Source organism: Hemiscyllium ocellatum, chromosome 43 (genome assembly GCF_020745735.1).
Source record: "Hemiscyllium ocellatum isolate sHemOce1 chromosome 43, sHemOce1.pat.X.cur, whole genome shotgun sequence".
Lineage (NCBI taxonomy): Eukaryota > Metazoa > Chordata > Chondrichthyes > Orectolobiformes > Hemiscylliidae > Hemiscyllium > Hemiscyllium ocellatum.
The window spans coordinates 32,714,141-32,733,935 of NC_083443.1; the positions used below are offsets into that span (position 1 = coordinate 32,714,141).

The window sequence follows — 19,795 nt, forward strand, 5'->3', positions numbered from 1 at the left end:
ATAATCAGCAAAGGTTTTGCAGGGATGCTGTGGGGTTTTTTATTTTTTCGTAGATTAGATAAAAATACTTCTAAATTAGAATCTAGATATAACAGCATCAGGTTACCATTTTCTTTTATTGATTCAGGGATGTGGTTTTCACTGACTGGGTCACCATTTATTGTCAATTCTTATTTGGCCTTGAGAAGGTGTTGGTGAGTTACCTTCTTGAACTGCTGCAGATCCCAGTGTACCCATAGTGCTGTTAGGGAGTTCCAGGATTTTGACTTGGCAAAAATAAAGGGATTGTGATATATTTTCTTATTACGATGGTGAGTGACTTGGGTGGGGAACTTGCAGTGGTGGTGGTGTTCCCATGTATCTGCTTCCCTTGTGCTTGTAGATGGTGGTAGCCATGGATTTGGAAGGTGCTAAGACATCGTGGTACATGTCTGCAGTTAATCTTGTAGATAGTACACACTGCTACTACTGTGCATTGGTCCTGGAGGAAGTTTGTGGCTCCAGTGCCATTCAAATGGCTGTTTTATCCTGCATAGTCTTATGGTTTGAGTGTTTTGGAACTGCACTCGTACAGGCAAGTAAGGAGTATCCTATCACACTCCTGCCTTTTAAGTGGTACACAGGCTTTGGTAGTCATGAAATGACTTAGTTGCGATAGGTTTCCTAGTTTCTTGCAGCTACAGTATTTAAATGGCTTAATCCAGTTCAGTACGTTGTCAATAATTGGTAGGATGTTGATGGTGGGGTTTCAGTGATAATAATACTTTAAGTAGCAAGGGGTGATGGTTTGGTGCTCATTGCCTGGCACATATGCCATGCATATTACATTTCAGTCATCACCTCATACCCTGGAAATTGTCCAGATCCTGCTGCGTTTTGTACATAGACTACTTAAAGTATTTGAGAAGTCATGAATGATGCCAAACATTGTGCAATCATCAGCAAACACTTCGTGACAAAAGGTCATTGGACTCAATGTTAATTCTGTCCCGGATGCTTCCTGACATGCTGGGTTTCTCCAGCATTTTGTTTGTTGGGAGATGTTGTTTTCCCCAAGTGGGAGATCTAGGACAAGAGGGTATGAGATTAGAACTTTCAAAAGTTGACTCGAGTAGACTATTTGCAGATAAAGGGATGACTGACAAATGTGAGACCTTCAAAAGTGTGATAACAAGAGTTCAGAGACATTATGTTCCTGTTAGAGTAAAAGGTACGGCTGGTAAGATTAGGAAATAATTATACTGATGTTCTAGTCAAGAATAAAAAAGAATCGTATGTTAGATTTAGTCAACAGGTATCAAGTGAATCTCTTGTTAATAAAGAGTATGGGGCCTTCAAATCCAGCAGTAGGGATTGTGTCATAAAAGTGCCACAAGCAAAGGTTACTTTTTTTTAAAGGGGTAGTAAGTTTCAAAAATATTCTCTTATGAAAATCAATTTTTAAAGAATTACTTTCATCACTCTTAGTTGAAGACTTTGTTCCTTTTGAGAATCTCTAAAATTTACTGTCTAATTGTGATTTATTTCATTTGTGTCTCAGAAATTGAAAATATACGTGTTGGAGGAACTCCTAGCCTTACGCCATTAACAACTCCAATCTCTACACCAGTGAAGATGAATGTTGGGCCAGAGAGTAATCAGTCACTACCCCAATCTCCATTAATTCTGCAGCCTCTTACTTCTTCACTGCAAGTTGGTGTTCCATCCATGCCTTTGCCTATTATACTTAATCCAGCTTTAATAGAAGCTACATCGCCTGTCCCACTGTTGTCCACCCCCTTACCAGTTACCACCACCACTGCATCTGAGGTCAACTAGACTGGGCAAGAATCAGTTCTTTTACACTTGCTTCAGTGAATAGTCTGTGCTTTTTGCTTACCCAGTTTTGTCAGTGCAATCTCATAACCGAATTCTTTCTGTCCATTTTTTTTGTTACAGTTCACCTCGATTTGAAATCAAAAATCACACATCCAGCTAGTGAGTTTTATCAACCTAGTATTTTGCGTTTGTCAATAGCATTGCAGCTGCTCTTTCCAACTTCAGCTGTAGGAACCAAATTATTTTTAAACATCTTAAAGATGAGATGTTGGACAACATCTGTGGTACACTGCAATTTTTAAAAAATTCTGCTTCAGTTAGCAGTTACCAAATTACTAAACAAGAATTATTTGTCTTGGCTATGATGTTCTCCCCCACCTTTCCCTGCCAACCCAACACACACAATCATTGCATTGACTTAACTTATAAATCAGAATATGAACATTAAACATTGTTAATTACTTTTTTGAGTGCAGCACAATACTTTAAAATGTAATTCAAAAGACTTTGTTGTTGCAGCCCCTTCTGTCACTTTGGCTGATCTGTTAACCAATTAAATTGAACATCAGGAGTCTGTCAGGTTGGTAATGCAGAGAAAATTTAGTTATAATAAAATGCAAGGTAGTTTTCATGGAAATCTGTGGCGAGGACAATTATTTGACAAAACCATTTCTACTTGTAAACGCTGTGATCATCTTAGCACCATGGAGTGAAGCTTGCTTCCTTTTCCAAGGCATGGTCTACATTTTTGACTCACCACCTCTCCCCCTCACCTCTGTTAACTTTCAATTAGCACTGTTATTAATCATTTGGCCTGTACTGAATGTTCTAGCTTTATTTATAAAGTCAACATTTCTACACTGCATTCTCTCAATAAATGTGATCTGGTTCAGAATTTTAGAACATTAACAACGTAAACAGAATTTTGCAGTAAAGATTAACTTGTACCACTTGTTAGTTTCATTGACTTTAAATATTATAAAATCCTAGTGGGTATGTTGAGTCCTGCTTTATATTCTTGTCCCCAGACCTTTTGCCATGCTGATACCCAAGATTAGCCATAAATGACCTACCATTGTTTACTCTAGGCATGAAAGGCCAAAGCTTGTGTAATTTGAGACCAACAATCTATATTTAAAAGTAGTTATATTACTTTGTTCCAGATTTTGTACATTTCAGTCTGATTTTTAATTTAATGGTAATGTCTAGAAAATGTCAGCAGGATCTTCTATGTATCTGCAAACTTTCATGATCTGTTCCACTGTATTGTAAGGTTGGCTAAGAACAAACATAATAATAAAGGTAATGTATATAAATAAAGAATGGTTAAAATTTAAATGTACTTTTTACAGAGTAATAAATATCAAATATAAAGGAAACTTATTTGATTAGTTGTTTGATTTAACTAGTAAATGCTTGGCTCAGAGTTGTGACCTCTGACATATGAAACATTGAAACTTCAATACTGAATATCGATCTGAATTCCAAACTCACTGGTGCAAACCTTCTCATTTGAAGGTAGCTGTTCGGCTATACTTGGTAACACACAAAATTTATCACATCACTGATACACACTGTATTCCTAAACTTCAAATGACAAAATAGTACCAATAAAAACAGTACCTACACAAATTCAAACTTAGCTAATGAGATTGTAAAGTAGATAAATAATTGAACAGGAGTTAGAGAATTCAAGATATTAGGACATCACACATTAAGATGCAAGTCTACCACATCGTTATTGTTAGAAGATGAAGTTGCTAAATTATGTCAGTGAAAATTGTCAGAATTAACTCTCTCGGGGACTAATCTTCGTCCTGAAATAAGCAAGAAAATGAGGTATTACGGACTTCAAAGCCAACACTGAATGATATACAAGGTGTATTAGAGGAACAGTTTTGTACTGTGACTGAAGATCAAGATTTAATAACATCTGATTAAACATTGACAAAAGAATGGATACAGATTTGAAGTTTTGATATGCCAACTCATGGTACAAAATGTTTGAGGGGAAACAGTTTAATGCAGATGATTGGCCATAAACAGCATGTTGATGAATCTGGTCTTTTAATGTTCAATTGGACAAAACTTAAGCTAATAGAGATATTTGACAGAAAAAATAGCAATTCTCAAATTCATAATCATGATAGCAGACAGGTGAAAGTGCTTCAAAAATACAAGTTTGGACTTTGACATGGATTATCTAAAGAAGAAAACCTTATGTCCCAGGCTTCAACCACATCTTGATGATGATGCTGAGGTTAGGTCACAAAAGTGTGATACTTCAGTGGAACTCTAATAGGAAGGGTTTATAGGGATATGGGTCAAATGCTGGCAAATGGGACTCGATTAGATTAGGACGGGATGGACTAAAGAGTCTGTTTCTGTGCTGTACATCGCTATGACTCCATGATCCCTTTGATCTAACCTGCCTTGTTCAGCCATTGCATGTGTCTCTAACCAAGACACAGTTGTATAAAAAATTATTGTATGCTGCCTTTCCTGATGAATGTCTCCTCCAGAGTCTGACATTGGCAATCCTATTTCAATTGGTTGTTGAGACCTGGAATGGAATCAAGACATTGGTGTGCAGTGCATTTCATGTGATTGACCATTTCTTAGGGAATGATATGGCTGACAACATGATTAATAATGCAGTTTGTAAAGCAATTTTTTTTTTAAGCGTTGTGGATGTTACTCTCAAGATGGTGGTAATGAATTGCCTTGAACCACCACAGTCCAGTTGATAGATCCTCCCTCATAACATTGTGTGTAAGAGTTCCAAGATTTTTACCCAACAACAGCAAAGGCAGTGGTATATTTCCCAGGATGGTGAGTGGCTTTGGAGAGGAAATTGCAGGTGGTGGTCTTCCAATATATTTGTTGCTCTCCTCCTTTTAGATGGTTTGGAACATGCTGTCCAAAGAGCCTTGATGAAATTCTGCAATGCATTTTGTAAATGGTACACTGCTGCTACTTTGTGAAGAAAATGGAAGGAGTGAATGAGGATGTGATGCCAATCAAGCGATGTACTTTGTCCTGGATGGTGTCAAGCATTTTCTGTTATTGAAGCTGCATCCATCTAGATAAGTGGGGAGGATCCCATCATATTCCTGGTGGATAGGCTTTCAGACAATCAGACGTCACTTGCTGTAGACAGATGTTGTAGGCCCAGTAGTTGAATAGCTGGTCCAGTTCAATTTCCATTCTATTGTAATCCCTAAGATGTTGATAATGGGGGAATTCAGCAATGGTGATACCATTGAATATCATGGGATGATGGTTAGATTCTCTTGTTGGAGATGTTCATTGCTAGGCACTTGTGCGGTGCACGTTACTTGCTGCCAGTCGGTCCAAGTTAGAATATTATCCAGATAGATTTACAGAGTCATGGGCTTCAATATCTGACAAGTCTCAACATCCCTGCTGCTGGCTTTACAATGTAAGCAAGGTCATTGATGAAGCAACCTACAACACTGAGAAGTTATGCAATGATGTCTTGGGGCAGAGATGACTGACCTTCAGCAATCCCACGTGTTCTCTTATGCGCTAGGTTTTTCTCTTATTTCCAGTGACTTCAGTTTTGTTTGGGCTTTTTCATGCCACACAGTCAAATGCAGCCTTAGTATCAAGGGCAGTCACACGTACCTCAGTTCTGGAGTTCAGCAGCTTTGGCAGAATCCCAACTCTGTCAGAGAGCAAATTATTGCTCAGCAAGTGATGCTTTATAGCATTTATTTTACTTTATTGATTGAGAGTAGACTGAGGGAAAGGCAGGCTGCTTGGTTAGACCTGTCTTGATTTGTGTACACTGGATATACTTGGGCAATTTTTCCAATACCAGTTAGTTGCCAATTGTATAGCTCTACTGAAACAGGTCTTTCGCACTGTTGCTGGAATATTGTCTTGGGCACATAACCTTTGCAGTAGTCAATGGCTTCAGCCATGTCTTGATATCACAAAGCAACTGCTTCTCCTGCCCTCTCAACAACATAAAACCCACTATTTTCCAGCCCCCTCCAGTTCAAAGTGTTATATTCAAAAAAAACTCAAAAAAGAAGTTTCTCTTTCCACAGATGCTGCTAGATCTGAGTTTCTCCATTTTTGGTTTGTTTACTGCTACAAATTCTGAAGTGGCAAATTGATGGAAAAGGGTGATTTTTAACCTGCTGAATATTAGTTGTGTACTTAGGTTTTAAAAAGCCTCATTGTACTTTTACACATGTAATTATGTTCTCTACCTCAAGAATGATTGACAATATCTCTACCAAAATATCAGTAGAAACTGTATTCCAATACTACCTAACATGTTTGAGATTGGGTGTAAGCTACATTTATTGATTCATGTTCTGACAACATGACCTCATTAATACAGCTGCCACCTGGGGAAGGTAGTTTGCAATGACTATGTGGTGATATCTAAACTGTAAAGGTGCTGAATGTTTAAATACTGCAGGAAAGCAGAGTGGTAATGTTAAATGTTGGTTTTCCCCTTGAATTAGTTATACTTGGGAATTGAACCCTAGATAAAATGCTTCAATGAAATACATCTTTTTGCAGCAAGTCAAATTCTTTACAACCAAATTTCTATTTGAACATTTCTTCATTCTTTTAGCATACTTTAACACCAAGCCTAATCTTGTACTCCCCTCGTATATTCCCAGAGTAGATTTGTTTTAACCGTACATACTATGATGTAGTTAAGGTGCTTTCTTTACAATGCTGAAAATGTCAGTTGATTTTACCTGCATTTTCTGATAGTAAAAATGTCTGGTCCCCACAAATACAACATGCTGTTACAATGTTCAAAATTTAAGATAGACACATTACGTGGTTGAAATGTTTGCTTCACTATAAATGACAAAAAAACTTCAAATCTTGTGCTATTGTCTTTTTAAAAAATCTGTAACAGTCAAGAATTGTACTAAGAAAAATCACAAGTGCTCAGTTAAATTTTTTTTTAAAAAAGAGAAAGTCAACACACTTGAGCATAATGTCAAATTAAGATTACACTAAACAATGTTAAATAGATGCATCCTGCACAACACTTATCCATTAAGGACAAAACAGCTGCAGTTAAGTGCCATTTTCCACTTCAAAAAAAGTACTTAATGTCATGTCAGATTTGCTACATAGGTCCTTATAATAGACTACCTTCCTATCTAATATCAGAACCCCAATACAAATTTTTTTTCATTTTTATTTTTTTTTAAAAAGCCACACTATCAAACTACAGCAAACAGATACAGAGAGACAATGCAGCCAACCTGCTGCTTCATTTGTTCCTTTACACACTGGAATGTAAAACCAATGCACTAGCTTAACAAAAAGGAAACTTAAAAAACACAATATACATGGAATCATAAAACAGTCTTCCACAAACCTTTTTTGAAAAGTTTTAAGTATCTGTAAAATCACCAAAAAAAAAGAAAAAAGATGCACAGTATCAAGGTTATTTTCTGATTTTCGCTCCCCGCATCCCCCCTCCACTGAAGTAAATTTCAAACTTTTGCCTGCTTGGGAGGAGTTCTATATAAAAAAATGTAATCAAAGTTCAGACTTCAAATTTCAGAATATGTTCTTGATAACAGCTCAATTTGCACCTTCTCATTTACTTGTTAAACATACACACCCACACACACACGCACACAAATCTGTATTATCAGACAAAAAGCTGTTAAAATCCCCAGCTTTCCATTTTTTAAAAAATATTAAAAACACATTACTTTGTGTCAAGTCTTGCCATTTCCTGCACATAGATACCGATGCTTTCACTGTCGAATAAGACAAAAAATATGTTCTTCAGCGATGATGACGTTGTGTTAACAAAATAATTGGAGATGGCCTTGAGGATGAGCTGTGCTGCGATATGCTTTGGGAAACTATTTCTGAAGGTAAGAAAGCAAATGAACTATTAGTTCATTTATCACACTTCATTTCAACATTGATACACATTCAGCATGTTTATTGCTGCAATAAAGACTCATAAAAGGCAAAACTGTAATGCTTTGCAGATTGACAACTCCAAGATTGTACGTAACAGTCTATTTATTGATTTATTAATTTGAAATTGGTAACACTAGACTGTTCAATGGATAGGCCAGTTACAATTAATTGGAGACATCCCATTCTAGAAAACATTATATTAAGTGCACACAACATGGATTCATGTGAGACTACGAATACTTGACAGTATTATCATGAACCATAATGAAGATTTATGAAATTTTAAAATTAAGAGTTTGCTGTACTGATTAGGCAAAGCCTGATGAGAACTTTTGAGAATTTTAAAAGAATTTTGGTCGGTTATAAATTTCTTTTACTCATGCAATTTGTATTAGAGATCACTGCATCTAAGTAAGGAAGTGGTATCAGTTTTGGATTGTCATCAGGAGACAAAGTGTCAAAGTTCTCTAAAATAATATAAAATGCAAGGGACAAGAGCATTTTGCTATCAATTTACTGTGAAAAATAAGTATCCCAATTGCTTCTGTGAACAAAAACATTTGCTAGGGGGAGTTTTGCAAGTAACTAACCTTATTAAAAGGTTTAAATTAATGGACCCCCACAAATGCCCAGTTGCATGTAAAACCTTTTGTTCTATCAAACAAAATGTTGTTCCCAAATGCAAATGTTGTTTGAGTTGAAACAATATAAATTTCTTGATGTCTTAGTTATTATTCAGGGTATCTATTTTGTTTCTCCGATTTTCCACAAACGTCTCTTGAGTGTCTGACCCAGGTTACAATTTTTGTACGGAGTGAGAAAAGCAGTTTTCTTCAGTGCCTTCCCGTCAATTGCAACTTCAGATTGACCAAAGGAGAAATAAGCATCAATAATACAGCAAATTTTTCGAAGACACAACAACACACTCTGACTGCTCATCGTCAAGTTTCATCCACAAAGTTGTTGGCCATGACGTTCACTTCTTTAGAACAATTTGTCTTCAGTCAAAGAAGCAGTACATGATTTAAACCACTTGCACTACTGCTGCATCAGTGCACAAACTCCATGGAAAATGTTAACAGTGGAGGTTTTCTATCATATTGGCTGTCTCAAATCATCTTCAGAGATGAGCAAGAGCCCATGTGGGAATCCAGTTCTGTATTTGGTTCAAGGCTCCACCTGAATTTCTCTGGGACCAATACCTTTAACCATTTCCAACTAAAACGTGCAATATTACTTTAGTGTTTAGCAGACTCATGGCCATTATGTAATGCATCCAAGGACTGTCAGAATCAAGGTTAGAGGCCAACTCAGTGCCATAAAGCATGACATGAGAACACATTGTTGCTTTGAGCTCTGGCTAGAACATTCATGTTCAGGCCCAGAAATCTGCAGATCATGACAACAAAGTGACAGGTAACAGGAGGGGTTACCATCCTTGTCCTTCATATTTAAATGGCGGTGGGAAGACTATGTATCAATATTATCTTTAGTTGGTACAAATTTTGGTTTTGAAAAGCTACCAACTGCCCTACGTCTATGTTGCAGTGGATCACCTCCAGCTGCACATTTGACCAATTCTAATCCATAGCCAAGCAGAAGCATTTGAACCGCTGCAAATAGTGTCAGACTTCCCTGAATTTTCAACGGCATCATTGTCAGATTAATATGTTTCATAACATTGCAAAGTGTTTACCCTGATCAACCATTAATGTCTTTTTAATAAAATGAAGGCTTTGAGCAGTTATTTGGTGGATCAGAGTTTCTAGTTAACCAGTGATATAGTTTTAAACAAGATTAAGGAATTACTGGGTACGAATAGTGGTGGTCTCTCAAAGCACCAAGTTTGGCAACCTACCCTATTCTAATAGTAATGAACAATCTTCAGGTTCAAGGATAATATTAAATATGTGCATGACCACCATAGTAGAAGCAGTTGAACATCCTACCTTGATTGGTTTGCAGACCGACCTGAAGCTCGAGAGCTGGTCCTGTCCATTGACATGGAAATCAACCCCAAAAGACAAAAGAGTTTATTATTAATTTTAGGAGGGGGGTGATCTACATTGAGAGATCCCACCGTGAAATCTGCATAAAATTACAGAACAGAAACAGGCCTTTTGGCCCAACTGATCCAAGCTCCACATGAGCCTTCTGCCACCCCATTTCAGGCACAGTTAAGTGGTGCTCTTCCAAACCTTCAATTCAACTTAGTCAGCAACTGGAGGGGCAATGGGCTATATCAGATTTGTGGTTAAGCTTAGTGCCAAAACCAAGTTGTTACAATTTTGTGTTTGTTAGGCAAAATAATTAGCAAAACTGGAATGTGTTAATGATCACTAGCAGAGTGCAGAAAGTTTGTTGCAAAGGATCTGTATTGTTTACCTTTGAGAAGTGGTGAAATTTAATATCAGAGTAAAGAATGAAATGTCCTTCACTTTAAGCTCAAAATGGAGACACTGCTTAACAGTCTTTCTTCTCTACTTTAGAAATTTCTGTCCCGTTTACCATTACAAGTTCTAATATTTATTTATGGGAGTGGGGTCAGTTAGCTCAGCTGACTGAACGCTGGTTTGTGGTGCAGAATAATGCCAATGGCATTTGTTCAATTCCTGCACTGGCTGAGGGTATCATGAAGGACACTCCTTCTCAACCTTTTCTCTCACCATAGTGACCCTTGGGTTAAACCACCACCACCAGAGTGCTGCCACCACAGAAGCTGCCTTATGGTCCAGTAGGACTAGTGACTTTACCTACTTTATTTATGGCAGTATTTGTTAATTGCCTGAAAAACCAACTAGTCATTTATATAGTTTCAGGAATCAATCTATGGTCACGTGGCAACTTTGTTTAAATTTGTGTGTGTTCTCACACCTTTCCACGACTTTTAACTTCTTTCAACCTGCGAATCACTGAAAACTCTGGCCTCTTAATAATCCCCACTTCCTTCAGACATCCAGAATCCAAGTTCTGCAATTCCTTTACTAAATTAATGTTCCTCCACCATTGCTTAACACCTCATTGATGCTTGTTCCACTGTCTTCACCTTTAGGTCTGTGCCCGTTTTTATATTATTCTCCTATTAAACAGAGACTATTTGTTGTATTAAAAGGCTCTACATAAAACATTTGTTGAGGCAAATATCAGAAATGACATGCATGACTTTAGGCAACTAGACCTAGCTGCAGATTAAGTGGGACAAAATTAATGACCACATTTTAGGGTCATTTTACGTGTGTCCTGTAAATCCAAATTCTACCCTAATTCCTCCCACGGCTTGAGATTGAGCAGCAGAGTGGCTCATTGGTTAGCATTGGTGCCTCAGTGCCAGGAACCTGGGTTCGATCCCAGCATCAGGCAACTGTCTGTATCAAGTTTTCCCCATGTCTGGGTGGGTTTCTGCCAGATGCTCCGGTTTTCTTTCACAGTCCAAAGATGTGCAAGTTCAGTGGATTGGCCAGGCTTAATTGCCCAAAGCGTTCAGGGATGTGCAAGCTGAGTGGGTTAGCTATAGGAAAATGTAGGTTACAGAGATGGGGTGGTCTGAGTGGGATGCTCTTTGGAGGGTGGGTGTGGACCCATTGGGCTGAATGGCCTGTTTCCACACTGCAGGGATTCCACAATTCTAAGAGACAGACTATAGGATGAGTTTACAGTGCCTTTATCAAGACATGGGACAAAACTACATTTAAGGAAGATGATGTATTTCCGCAATGTTAGCCACAGGATCCTCAGGGAAAAGCAGAGAGTTTAACTATTTGTATCTTAAAATTTAGGCGGTGAAACACCTTTATGAAACACATGGCCATCACCCTTCTGACAATCCAGGAAGTACAACTCCGGCCTATAGCAACCAATAAGAAGAGTGTCTGCTTTCATCCAATTGCCAGGATCTTCTGCAGTTACAAAAGGAATATATCATTCCCCCATCATTGTACCTCTTTATACTCAGTCACAAATGCAAAGTTCATATCTATAGCAAACTCAACTGGTTTGTTGACCACACGAGCTGGAATACATTCAGAAAACTGAGTATTTTATTATTGTTATTCAAGCTTTGAGTTAGTTAACTTTCCAAAACACAAAAAGGGAACCACTATACTAATCCCATTGACAATACTTTGGCAGATATGTATTTGTAGCCTTTAACCTCAACCATCAATGGCACAAACTGAGAATAATATGAAATTCAAAATATAGTTCAAGACAGAATTATTGCTAGTCTAATTTTTGTTTGTCCCTTGAGCTTCATTTCAAGGTTATTTCTCACTCCAAGAGCCCAACACTTGGCAAACACAGAACCAGAGGGTCTCCTCTGTGAGATTATGATGCTATGCCATGAATAAATAAAACCCCGTGTAGCACGATAGACACCACAGTCTTGTATTAATTAGCTTGGTCTCATGTGGAATCATTTGCTTCAAGAGTGCTCAGCTGAAAGTGTTGATCTCCTCTTCCCCTCCAATGCCCCATTCATTTCCAGCTGATCAAAAATTGGAAACAATGAAGTCAAATAATCGCACACTGTATTGGTCACAAAGTCCAAGGATTCGATCTTGAAGGCATTTTGTTGACTCTTCCGTATGCCCTAGAAACTAAGGTAGATGTCTCCCGCGTGTAAAGGGCTTTTTCGAAAGCATGTTTACTAGCAATTCTAAATACTATTTAGAGCCATGCAAAATATGATTTTTTTCATGCAGCATGAATATAGAAAAAGATATCATAAAATTTGGTATGGCAGGACCTTCTTGGGGAATTCCAAAATGTAGGAGCTATTATGCACTGTAGAGCAACACATTAATTGAAATCATCTTAAGTTAGTGTCACAATAAACATCTTGTCATTGGGTAAAGAACGTTTACTTCCGTATCTTTAAAATAAATCATCAGACCATTTAAAAAAATACTTAAGTTTCACCCCCCAATACATTTTTATTTAAGATGTCAATTTCGAACAGAGACATTTAGCTTGCAGTTTCACCAAAATGAAATGAAGACATACCAGTTAAAGATTTGCACAACTACAACACATTTGTGTGTTATTTTTAACTAAAGGCAGAATCACCCAGTATATTAAGTGGAATTCTTAAACCATTATTTTTAAAGTAATCTTACAAATTCTAACAAAAATAAATTTTACCTGCTACTGGCGATGGACGGGAAAGCAATGGATTTAAGTTTCTTCTCATCTGCCAAGGTCAGGCAATTCTTCACAGTTTTTTCCAGTTGCTCTTCACATTTATCCACTCCCCACTGTGGGATGTTGCAGTGAATTACGAACTTTGCTGGCAGTCCAGGGGCCAGACCCAAAACAGCTACAAGAGAGGAATAACTTGACAATTAATTCCTTAAAAATAATTATTGTACCTCTACTGAAAGATTTTTTTTAAAATTAGTATACGAACGATTCATGTGTGCAAATTGGAAGGCCAGTCACTAGATTCATATTTTGTTTTTAATATGCACATTTCAAGGTCAATGAAGGTAGTAAATAACATGCTATATTTTTCTATGCCTGTTGCTTTATACCCAATACTATTTAGTGTTATAAAATTTCTACTTTTGCAATGTAGGCAATTGCCACAATTATGATTTAAGTGGGACCTGCCAATGCTGACCTGGCAGTGTTCCGTCCCATGAGACGATAACTTGCATCTTGGTGGTCAATGAGCATATTAGCCTCTACTACATTTGCAGCAGCTGAAGACAGAGGGCTTGGAAGGTGCTGGATTAATTGGCCATCATGTTCACCGTATTGTTGAAGAGGAGAGTGTGAAACGGACTGGTAAGCTAGAAGAGATACTTGTTAGGAAGGAAGATGTGTTGGACATTTTGAACAATTTGAGGATAGACAAGTCCCCCGGGCCTGACGGGATATATCCTAGGATTATGTGGGAAGCAAGAGAGGAAATTGCAGTACCGTTGGCAATGATCTTTTCGTCTTCACGGTCAACGGGGGTGGTATCAGGGGACTGGAGAGTAGCGAATGTTGTGCCCCTGTTCAAAAAAGGGAATAGGGATAACCCCGAGAATTACAGGCCAGTTAGTCTTACTTCTGTGGTAGGCAAAGTAATGGAAAGGGTACTGAGGGATAGGATTTATGAGTATCTGGAAAGACACTGCTTGATTAGGGACAGCCAGCACGGATTTGTGAAGGGTAGGTCTTGCCTTACAAGTCTTATTGAATTCTTTGAGGAGGTGACCAAGCATGTGGATGAAGGTAGAGCAGTGGATGTAGTGTACATGGATTTTAGTAAGGCATTTGATAAGGTTCCCCATGGTAGGCTTATGCGGAGGCATGGGATAGAGGGAAATTTGGCCAATTGGATAGAAAACTGGCTAACCGGTCGAAGTCAGAGACTGGTGGTAGATGGTAAATATTCAGCCTGGAGCCCAGTTACAAGTGGAGTTCCGCAGGGATCAGTTCTGGGTCCTCTGCTGTTTGTAATTTTTATTAATGACTTGGATGAGGGAGCCGAAGGGTGGGTCAGTAAATTTGCAGATGATACGAAGATTGGAGGAGTTGTGGACAGTGAGGAGGGCTGTTGTCGGCTGCAAAGGGACTTAGATATGATGCAGAGCTGGGCTGAGGAGTGGCAGATGGAGTTCAACCCTGCCAAGTGTGAGGTTGTCCATTTTGGAAGAACAAATAAGAATGCAGAATACAGGGTTAACGGTAGGGTTCTTAGTCAGGTGGAGGAACAGAGGGATCTTGGGGTCTATGTACATAGATCTTTGAAAGTTGCCACTCAGGTGGATAGAGCTTGTAAGAAGGCCTATGGTATATTAGCGTTCATTAGCAGAGGGATTGAATTCAAGAGTCGTGAAGTGATGTTGCAGCTGTACAGGACTTTGGTTAGGCCACATTTGGAGTACTGTGTGCAGTTCTGGTCGCCTCACTTTAGGAAAGATGTGGAAGCTTTGGAGAGGGTGCAGAGAAGATTTACCAGGATGTTGCCTGGAATGGAGAATAGGTCATACGAGGATAGGTTGAGAGTTCTCGGCCTTTTCTCGTTGGAACGGCGAAGGATGAGGGGTGACTTGATAGAGGTTTATAAGATGATCAGAGGAATAGATAGACAGTCAGAAACTTTTCCCCCGGGTACAACAGTGTGTTACAAGGGGACATTAATTTAAGGTGAAGGGTGGAAGGTATAGGGGAGATGTCAGGGGTGGGTTCTTTACCCAGAGAGTGGTGGGGGCATGGAATGTGCTGCCTGTGGGAGTGGTAGAGTCAGAATCATTGGCGACCTTTAAGCGGCAATTGGATAGGTACACGGATGGGTGCTTAATCTAGGATAGATGTTCGGCACAACATCGTGGGCCGAAGGGCCTGTTCTGTGCTGTATTGTTCTATGTTGTTCATTTCCACTGGCCCAGCTTCTCTACCAAATAAGTTTATTTCACTTCCTCATTTCTTTTGACACCCCTCTGGAGGAGTCAGCCACCAGAGATCATGTCTGTCAGAACACTCCCAGTTGTTGATACCAATGTCCACTGTCTTCATATCTCGCTTGCAAGTCCTTACAGCAGAAGTATGGATATCCAGCAGGTTGTAATCCAATGGCTGATTTATTGTTCAGGTGGTCTCTGGCTAAGGGGCTGCCTATAATCCGGTGAAAGTGACAAAGCTACTGTCAATGCTGTTGACTTAAGCGGATTGTATGTCAGGGACTGTGTATCAGATCTCAGGAGGGCTTGGCAAGGACTGAACATTTTTCTATTGGTTTTGATTTGTAAACAGACATCTTTTGTCAATGAATGGGAGATAGAAGAAAACAATGAAAAAAAAAGTACTTTCACTTTTGTATACCCACCCTAATGTCAATCTGTCTCACCCAAACATCCCCACTGGTTGAACAAACAACAATGCAAACATTACATAAGTACTGGTAGCTTGCTTTTTAAAAAAATGCAACAGTCCCTTCCACAATAATTAGATTTTAAAATAGACTGTCTCTCATTTTGGTCATCAAAAGTACATAAAAATACATGCCCTTTTATACAACTTTGTCAGCGTCAGATGTGGCAGGCTGTGACCATTGCAGTGCTACAAGGATCAAAGCTTAAGCCCTAGCTGTTCACAACCTATGGTCAACTGTAATACTTCTAAGTTTTGCAAAAGAGCAGCAAAAACTGACTTGCTTTAATTGTATAAAACACTGCTGAGCACACAGAATACTGTGCGCGCAAATTTGGTTCCTTTGTCTAAGAAAGAATATACTTGCTGTAGGAGTACAGCAGAGGTTCAACTGACTGATGGAAGGACTGTCTTAAATGGAGAGAGAGAGAGAGAAGATTGGACCTCTATTTTGAAGTTTAGAAGGCAGGCAAGCAATGACGAGAAAATTACAAAACTCAAAGGGGATAAATAGGGTTGATTCAGAAAAGGAGTATCCCCTGGCTGCAAGGTCTAGAACTAGGGGATAGAACCTTCAGAATAAAAAGCAAATCATTTAGGGCTGAGAGGAGGAGGAACTTCTTCATTTAGAAGGGGTAAATCTTTGGAAGAGGCTTCAGACAGGTCCAGAATCCTGTGGAAGCTCAGTCACCAAGTATGTACAATACAGAAACTGATATTCTAATTGTGACTGTCTGTGTGGAATTTGCACATTCTCCTCATGTCTGTGTGGGTTTCCTTCCACAATCCAAAGATGTGCAAGTTAAGTGAATTGGTCATGCTAAATTGCCCATATAGTTCAGGGATATGTAGGTTAGGTGCTTTAGTTAGGGGTACATGTAGAGCAATAGGATTCGGGCGGGTTACTCTTCGGAGGATCGGTGTGGACTGGTTGGGCTGAAGTGTAAGGATTCTATAAACCTTCTTTAATTTAGTTTTGATCAAATGGAATCTGAATGGGTAGAGCTTAGAAACACCAAGGACAGAAAACAATAGTGAATGTTCTCTATCGACCCCCAAAACTATAATGATAATATTGGGGAAGGCATTAAATGAAATGGTTTTCGGGTAGAAAGGTTGAGGAACCAACTAGAGAACTGGCTATCCAAAACTGTATTCTATAATGAGAAATAAATAATTGGCAATCTAGCTCTAAGAGGCCCCTTTTGCAGAAGCCTCATGAAAGAGTGTGTCATTGAATGAGAATGATGTATTGGATTCTGAGTCTCAGGTCCTGAGTCTGAAAAGGTAATTACAATGGCATGAGGCACGACTGGTCTAATAAAATCTCCAATTTATCATAAAGGGATGACAATGAACGAGAAATGGCAAACATTTAAAGAATACATGGAGAAACTCCAACGATTGTTCATTTCTGCCTGGCACAAAAATAGAACAGAAAAAGGAGGCCAGAACATGGCTAACAATGGAAGTTAATACAGTATTAGATCCAAGGAAAGAGCATACAAATTGGCCAAAAACCCACAGTCCTGAGGGAGCAGTTCAGATACAAACAAATGATGACAAGGGATTAAGATAGGGAAAAATCGAGAACAAGAATAAGCTTGCAGCAACAGAAAGAACATTTTGCAATCAGTTTGTATGTGAAAAAAGGTGAGTGAGGACAAACTCAGGTCAAAAACAGGGAAGGTTATAATAAGGAACCAAGAGATGGCAGACCAATTGAATATATTTTGGTTCTGTTTTAATAAATGAGGACACAATGTCCTATAAATGTCAGAGAACACAGGGTCTAGTGACAGTGAGGAACTGAAGGAAATCAGCATCAGTAGGGACATGATGCTGGGAAATTAGTGGGATTAAAGACTAACAAATCTCTAGGGCTTGATGATTTATAGCACAAAGTACTTAAGGAAGTGGGTTGAAAGGTAGTGGATGCACTAGTTGGACATCTTTCAAGATTCTAAAGACTGTGGAACAGTTCTTATTGATTGAAGGGTTGCTGATCTAACCATGCTGTTTTACAAAAAAGAGAAAAAGCAGGGCATTATAGATACCAGTTGTAGGAAAAATGCGAGTCCACTATAAAAGGTAGCAGAGCACTTGTAAAACAATGACAGGATTAGGCAGAGTCAGCAAGGATTCATGAAAAAGAAATCATCCTACCAAATTTACTGAAGAATTGACAGGATGTAACAAGCAGGAGCCGGGGATGTGGTTTACTTGGACTTTCTGAAGACTTTTGATAAGATCATACAAAAGGGATTAGCATATGTGCTTGGGGAAGAGCAGGGACATCGATGGAGAAGTGGTTGGCTGGAATAGATAGGCTGGAATCAAAGTGAGTAAGAATAAATAGATTTCAAACCCACCAAGTTTGCAGATGACAAAGCTGGATGAGAGGATGAACTGTGAGGATGCAGAGATGCCTCAGTATGAGTCATACAAGTTGAGTGTGAGCAGATGAAGCATAATGTGGATAAGTGTGATATAATCCACTTTGGTAGCAAAAGCAGGAAGGCACATTATAAATGAATGATGATAGAGTGGGAAAGGGGAGATGCAACAAGATCTGTGTATTACTGTACACCAGTCACTGAAAGTGAACAAGTAGGTTCAGCAGACCTTCACTGCTACAGGATTCAAGTACAGGAACAGGGATGTCTTGCTGCAATTGCACAAGGCCTTGGTGTGACCACACCTGGAGTAATGTGTGCAGTTTTGGTCTCCTTGTCTGAGGAAGGATGCTCTATGTGGGGAGTGCAATATAGCTATACCAGACTGATTCTTGGGATGGTAGGACTGACCTATAAAGAGAATCTAGATTATTCACCATAAAAGAGAGACCGGACTATATTCACTGGAACTTCGAAGAATTCGGAGGATCTCATAGAAACCTATAAAATTTTACAAGTATTAAAAAAGGTAAATGCAAGAAGAACATACGAATGGCGACCCAGACCAGTAGTCACAGTCGAAGGATATGGGGTAGGCCAATTAGGACTGAGATGAGGAGAAATTTCTTCACCCAGAGAGTAGTAAGCATGTCAAATTCTCTGCCACAGAAAGCAGCTGAGGCCAAAACATTGAATGTTTTTAAGGAGTTGGATATTTTTCTTTGGGCTAAAGGGATCTAAGAATTTGGAGAGATTGCAGGAACAGGGAACTAAGTTGGATGATCAACCATGATCATACTGAAAGCTGGAGCAAACCTGAAGGATTAATAGTCTACTTGTGCTCCTTTTTTCGTCGTGGAAAGTGAAGCAAAATTTGACATCGATTCCAATATGACTTCCTCAGCTTTGGAGTTTCTCCTGCACTTCCAGATATCCAGCATCCGAAGCATTTTGCTACTCTGCGATTTCATATAAAAGCATCAAGACGCGAACTGGTGGACTCCAACTCACATGTTCTCATGCTGGAGCGTACGCCAGCTGCACCCCAGCAGCAGGCTCTTCCACACCAGTAGGAAACCTGACCAAAAGCTGATGTTTAGAAAAAAAAAAGTGTTCTGTGCAGCCTGCAGGTGCACCATACTCATCCCATCTGACAAATGAATCAATAGTTGATGTCAGCTTTCTCAACACAAATGCACGACTGCATAACATGACATGCCCAACAAATTCAATTGTAATAGTCCTCACAGCCGCTTAGTAGTGATATGAACAGCTTGTCTCCACCACCTCCTAACCAATTAGGGGAGTATACCTTAAATGTTCACATTCACAAGGCACCTTGATCATAGATGAGAAACCACGTGGCTCACTGGGTAGTTTACAAATAATGGCTCAGCTAACAACATAATTACAGTAACTGTTTCAGTGTTTTGAATGCCCTTTACAAATTATCAAGTATTATTTACACTATGCACAGATCACTAGGTTTTTATCTGTCCCTGTGCAGACTGCAGACAGTTAATAAACTACCATGTGATGACAAAATCTTGGAATGACCATGACAAGAATGATTTCCTTGTGATGCCATATATTTCATGTAGTGCCAGGCATACCTTTGTTTTCAGGGACTCCGCAACCTTCAGCTAAACATTGTTGGATCAGTAAACCCCCTGCAACAATGTCATGCTGCATGGATCCCCCTTCAACCCCCCTGGATATGCTGCCATTGTTACTTTGTAGTGCACTCTCAATCTAAGTCCTCATCATCTTAAATC

General features: G+C 39.0%; 2 protein-coding genes across 10 annotated transcripts in view; one reads left to right on the plus strand and one right to left on the minus strand.

Moving 5' to 3' along the window:
• gbf1 (golgi brefeldin A resistant guanine nucleotide exchange factor 1) overlaps nucleotides 1-3,197 on the plus strand; it is a 256,975-nt gene extending 253,778 nt beyond the window's left edge. For all 7 annotated transcript variants that reach the window (XM_060854381.1, XM_060854380.1, XM_060854384.1 and 4 more), the window contains one exon: nucleotides 1,541-3,197. In XM_060854381.1, coding sequence (XP_060710364.1) covers nucleotides 1,541-1,818 — 278 coding nt within the window. In that variant the 3' untranslated portion in view covers nucleotides 1,819-3,197. The remainder of the gene's footprint in view (nucleotides 1-1,540) is intronic.
• Nucleotides 3,198-6,974: 3,777 nt separating this feature from the next.
• The window catches only part of LOC132834914 (core histone macro-H2A.2), a 44,929-nt gene continuing 32,108 nt past the window's right edge, over nucleotides 6,975-19,795 (minus strand). Inside the window, exons 8-10 of one of the 3 annotated variants that reach the window (XM_060854038.1) lie at nucleotides 12,904-13,078; nucleotides 9,714-9,755; nucleotides 6,975-7,706 (exon numbers count right to left, since the gene is read on the minus strand). In XM_060854038.1, coding sequence (XP_060710021.1) covers nucleotides 7,541-7,706; nucleotides 9,714-9,755; nucleotides 12,904-13,078 — 383 coding nt within the window. In that variant the 3' untranslated portion in view covers nucleotides 6,975-7,540. The remainder of the gene's footprint in view (nucleotides 7,707-9,713; nucleotides 9,756-12,903; nucleotides 13,079-19,795) is intronic. The other 2 variants (XM_060854037.1, XM_060854039.1) reach the window with 2 other exon arrangements.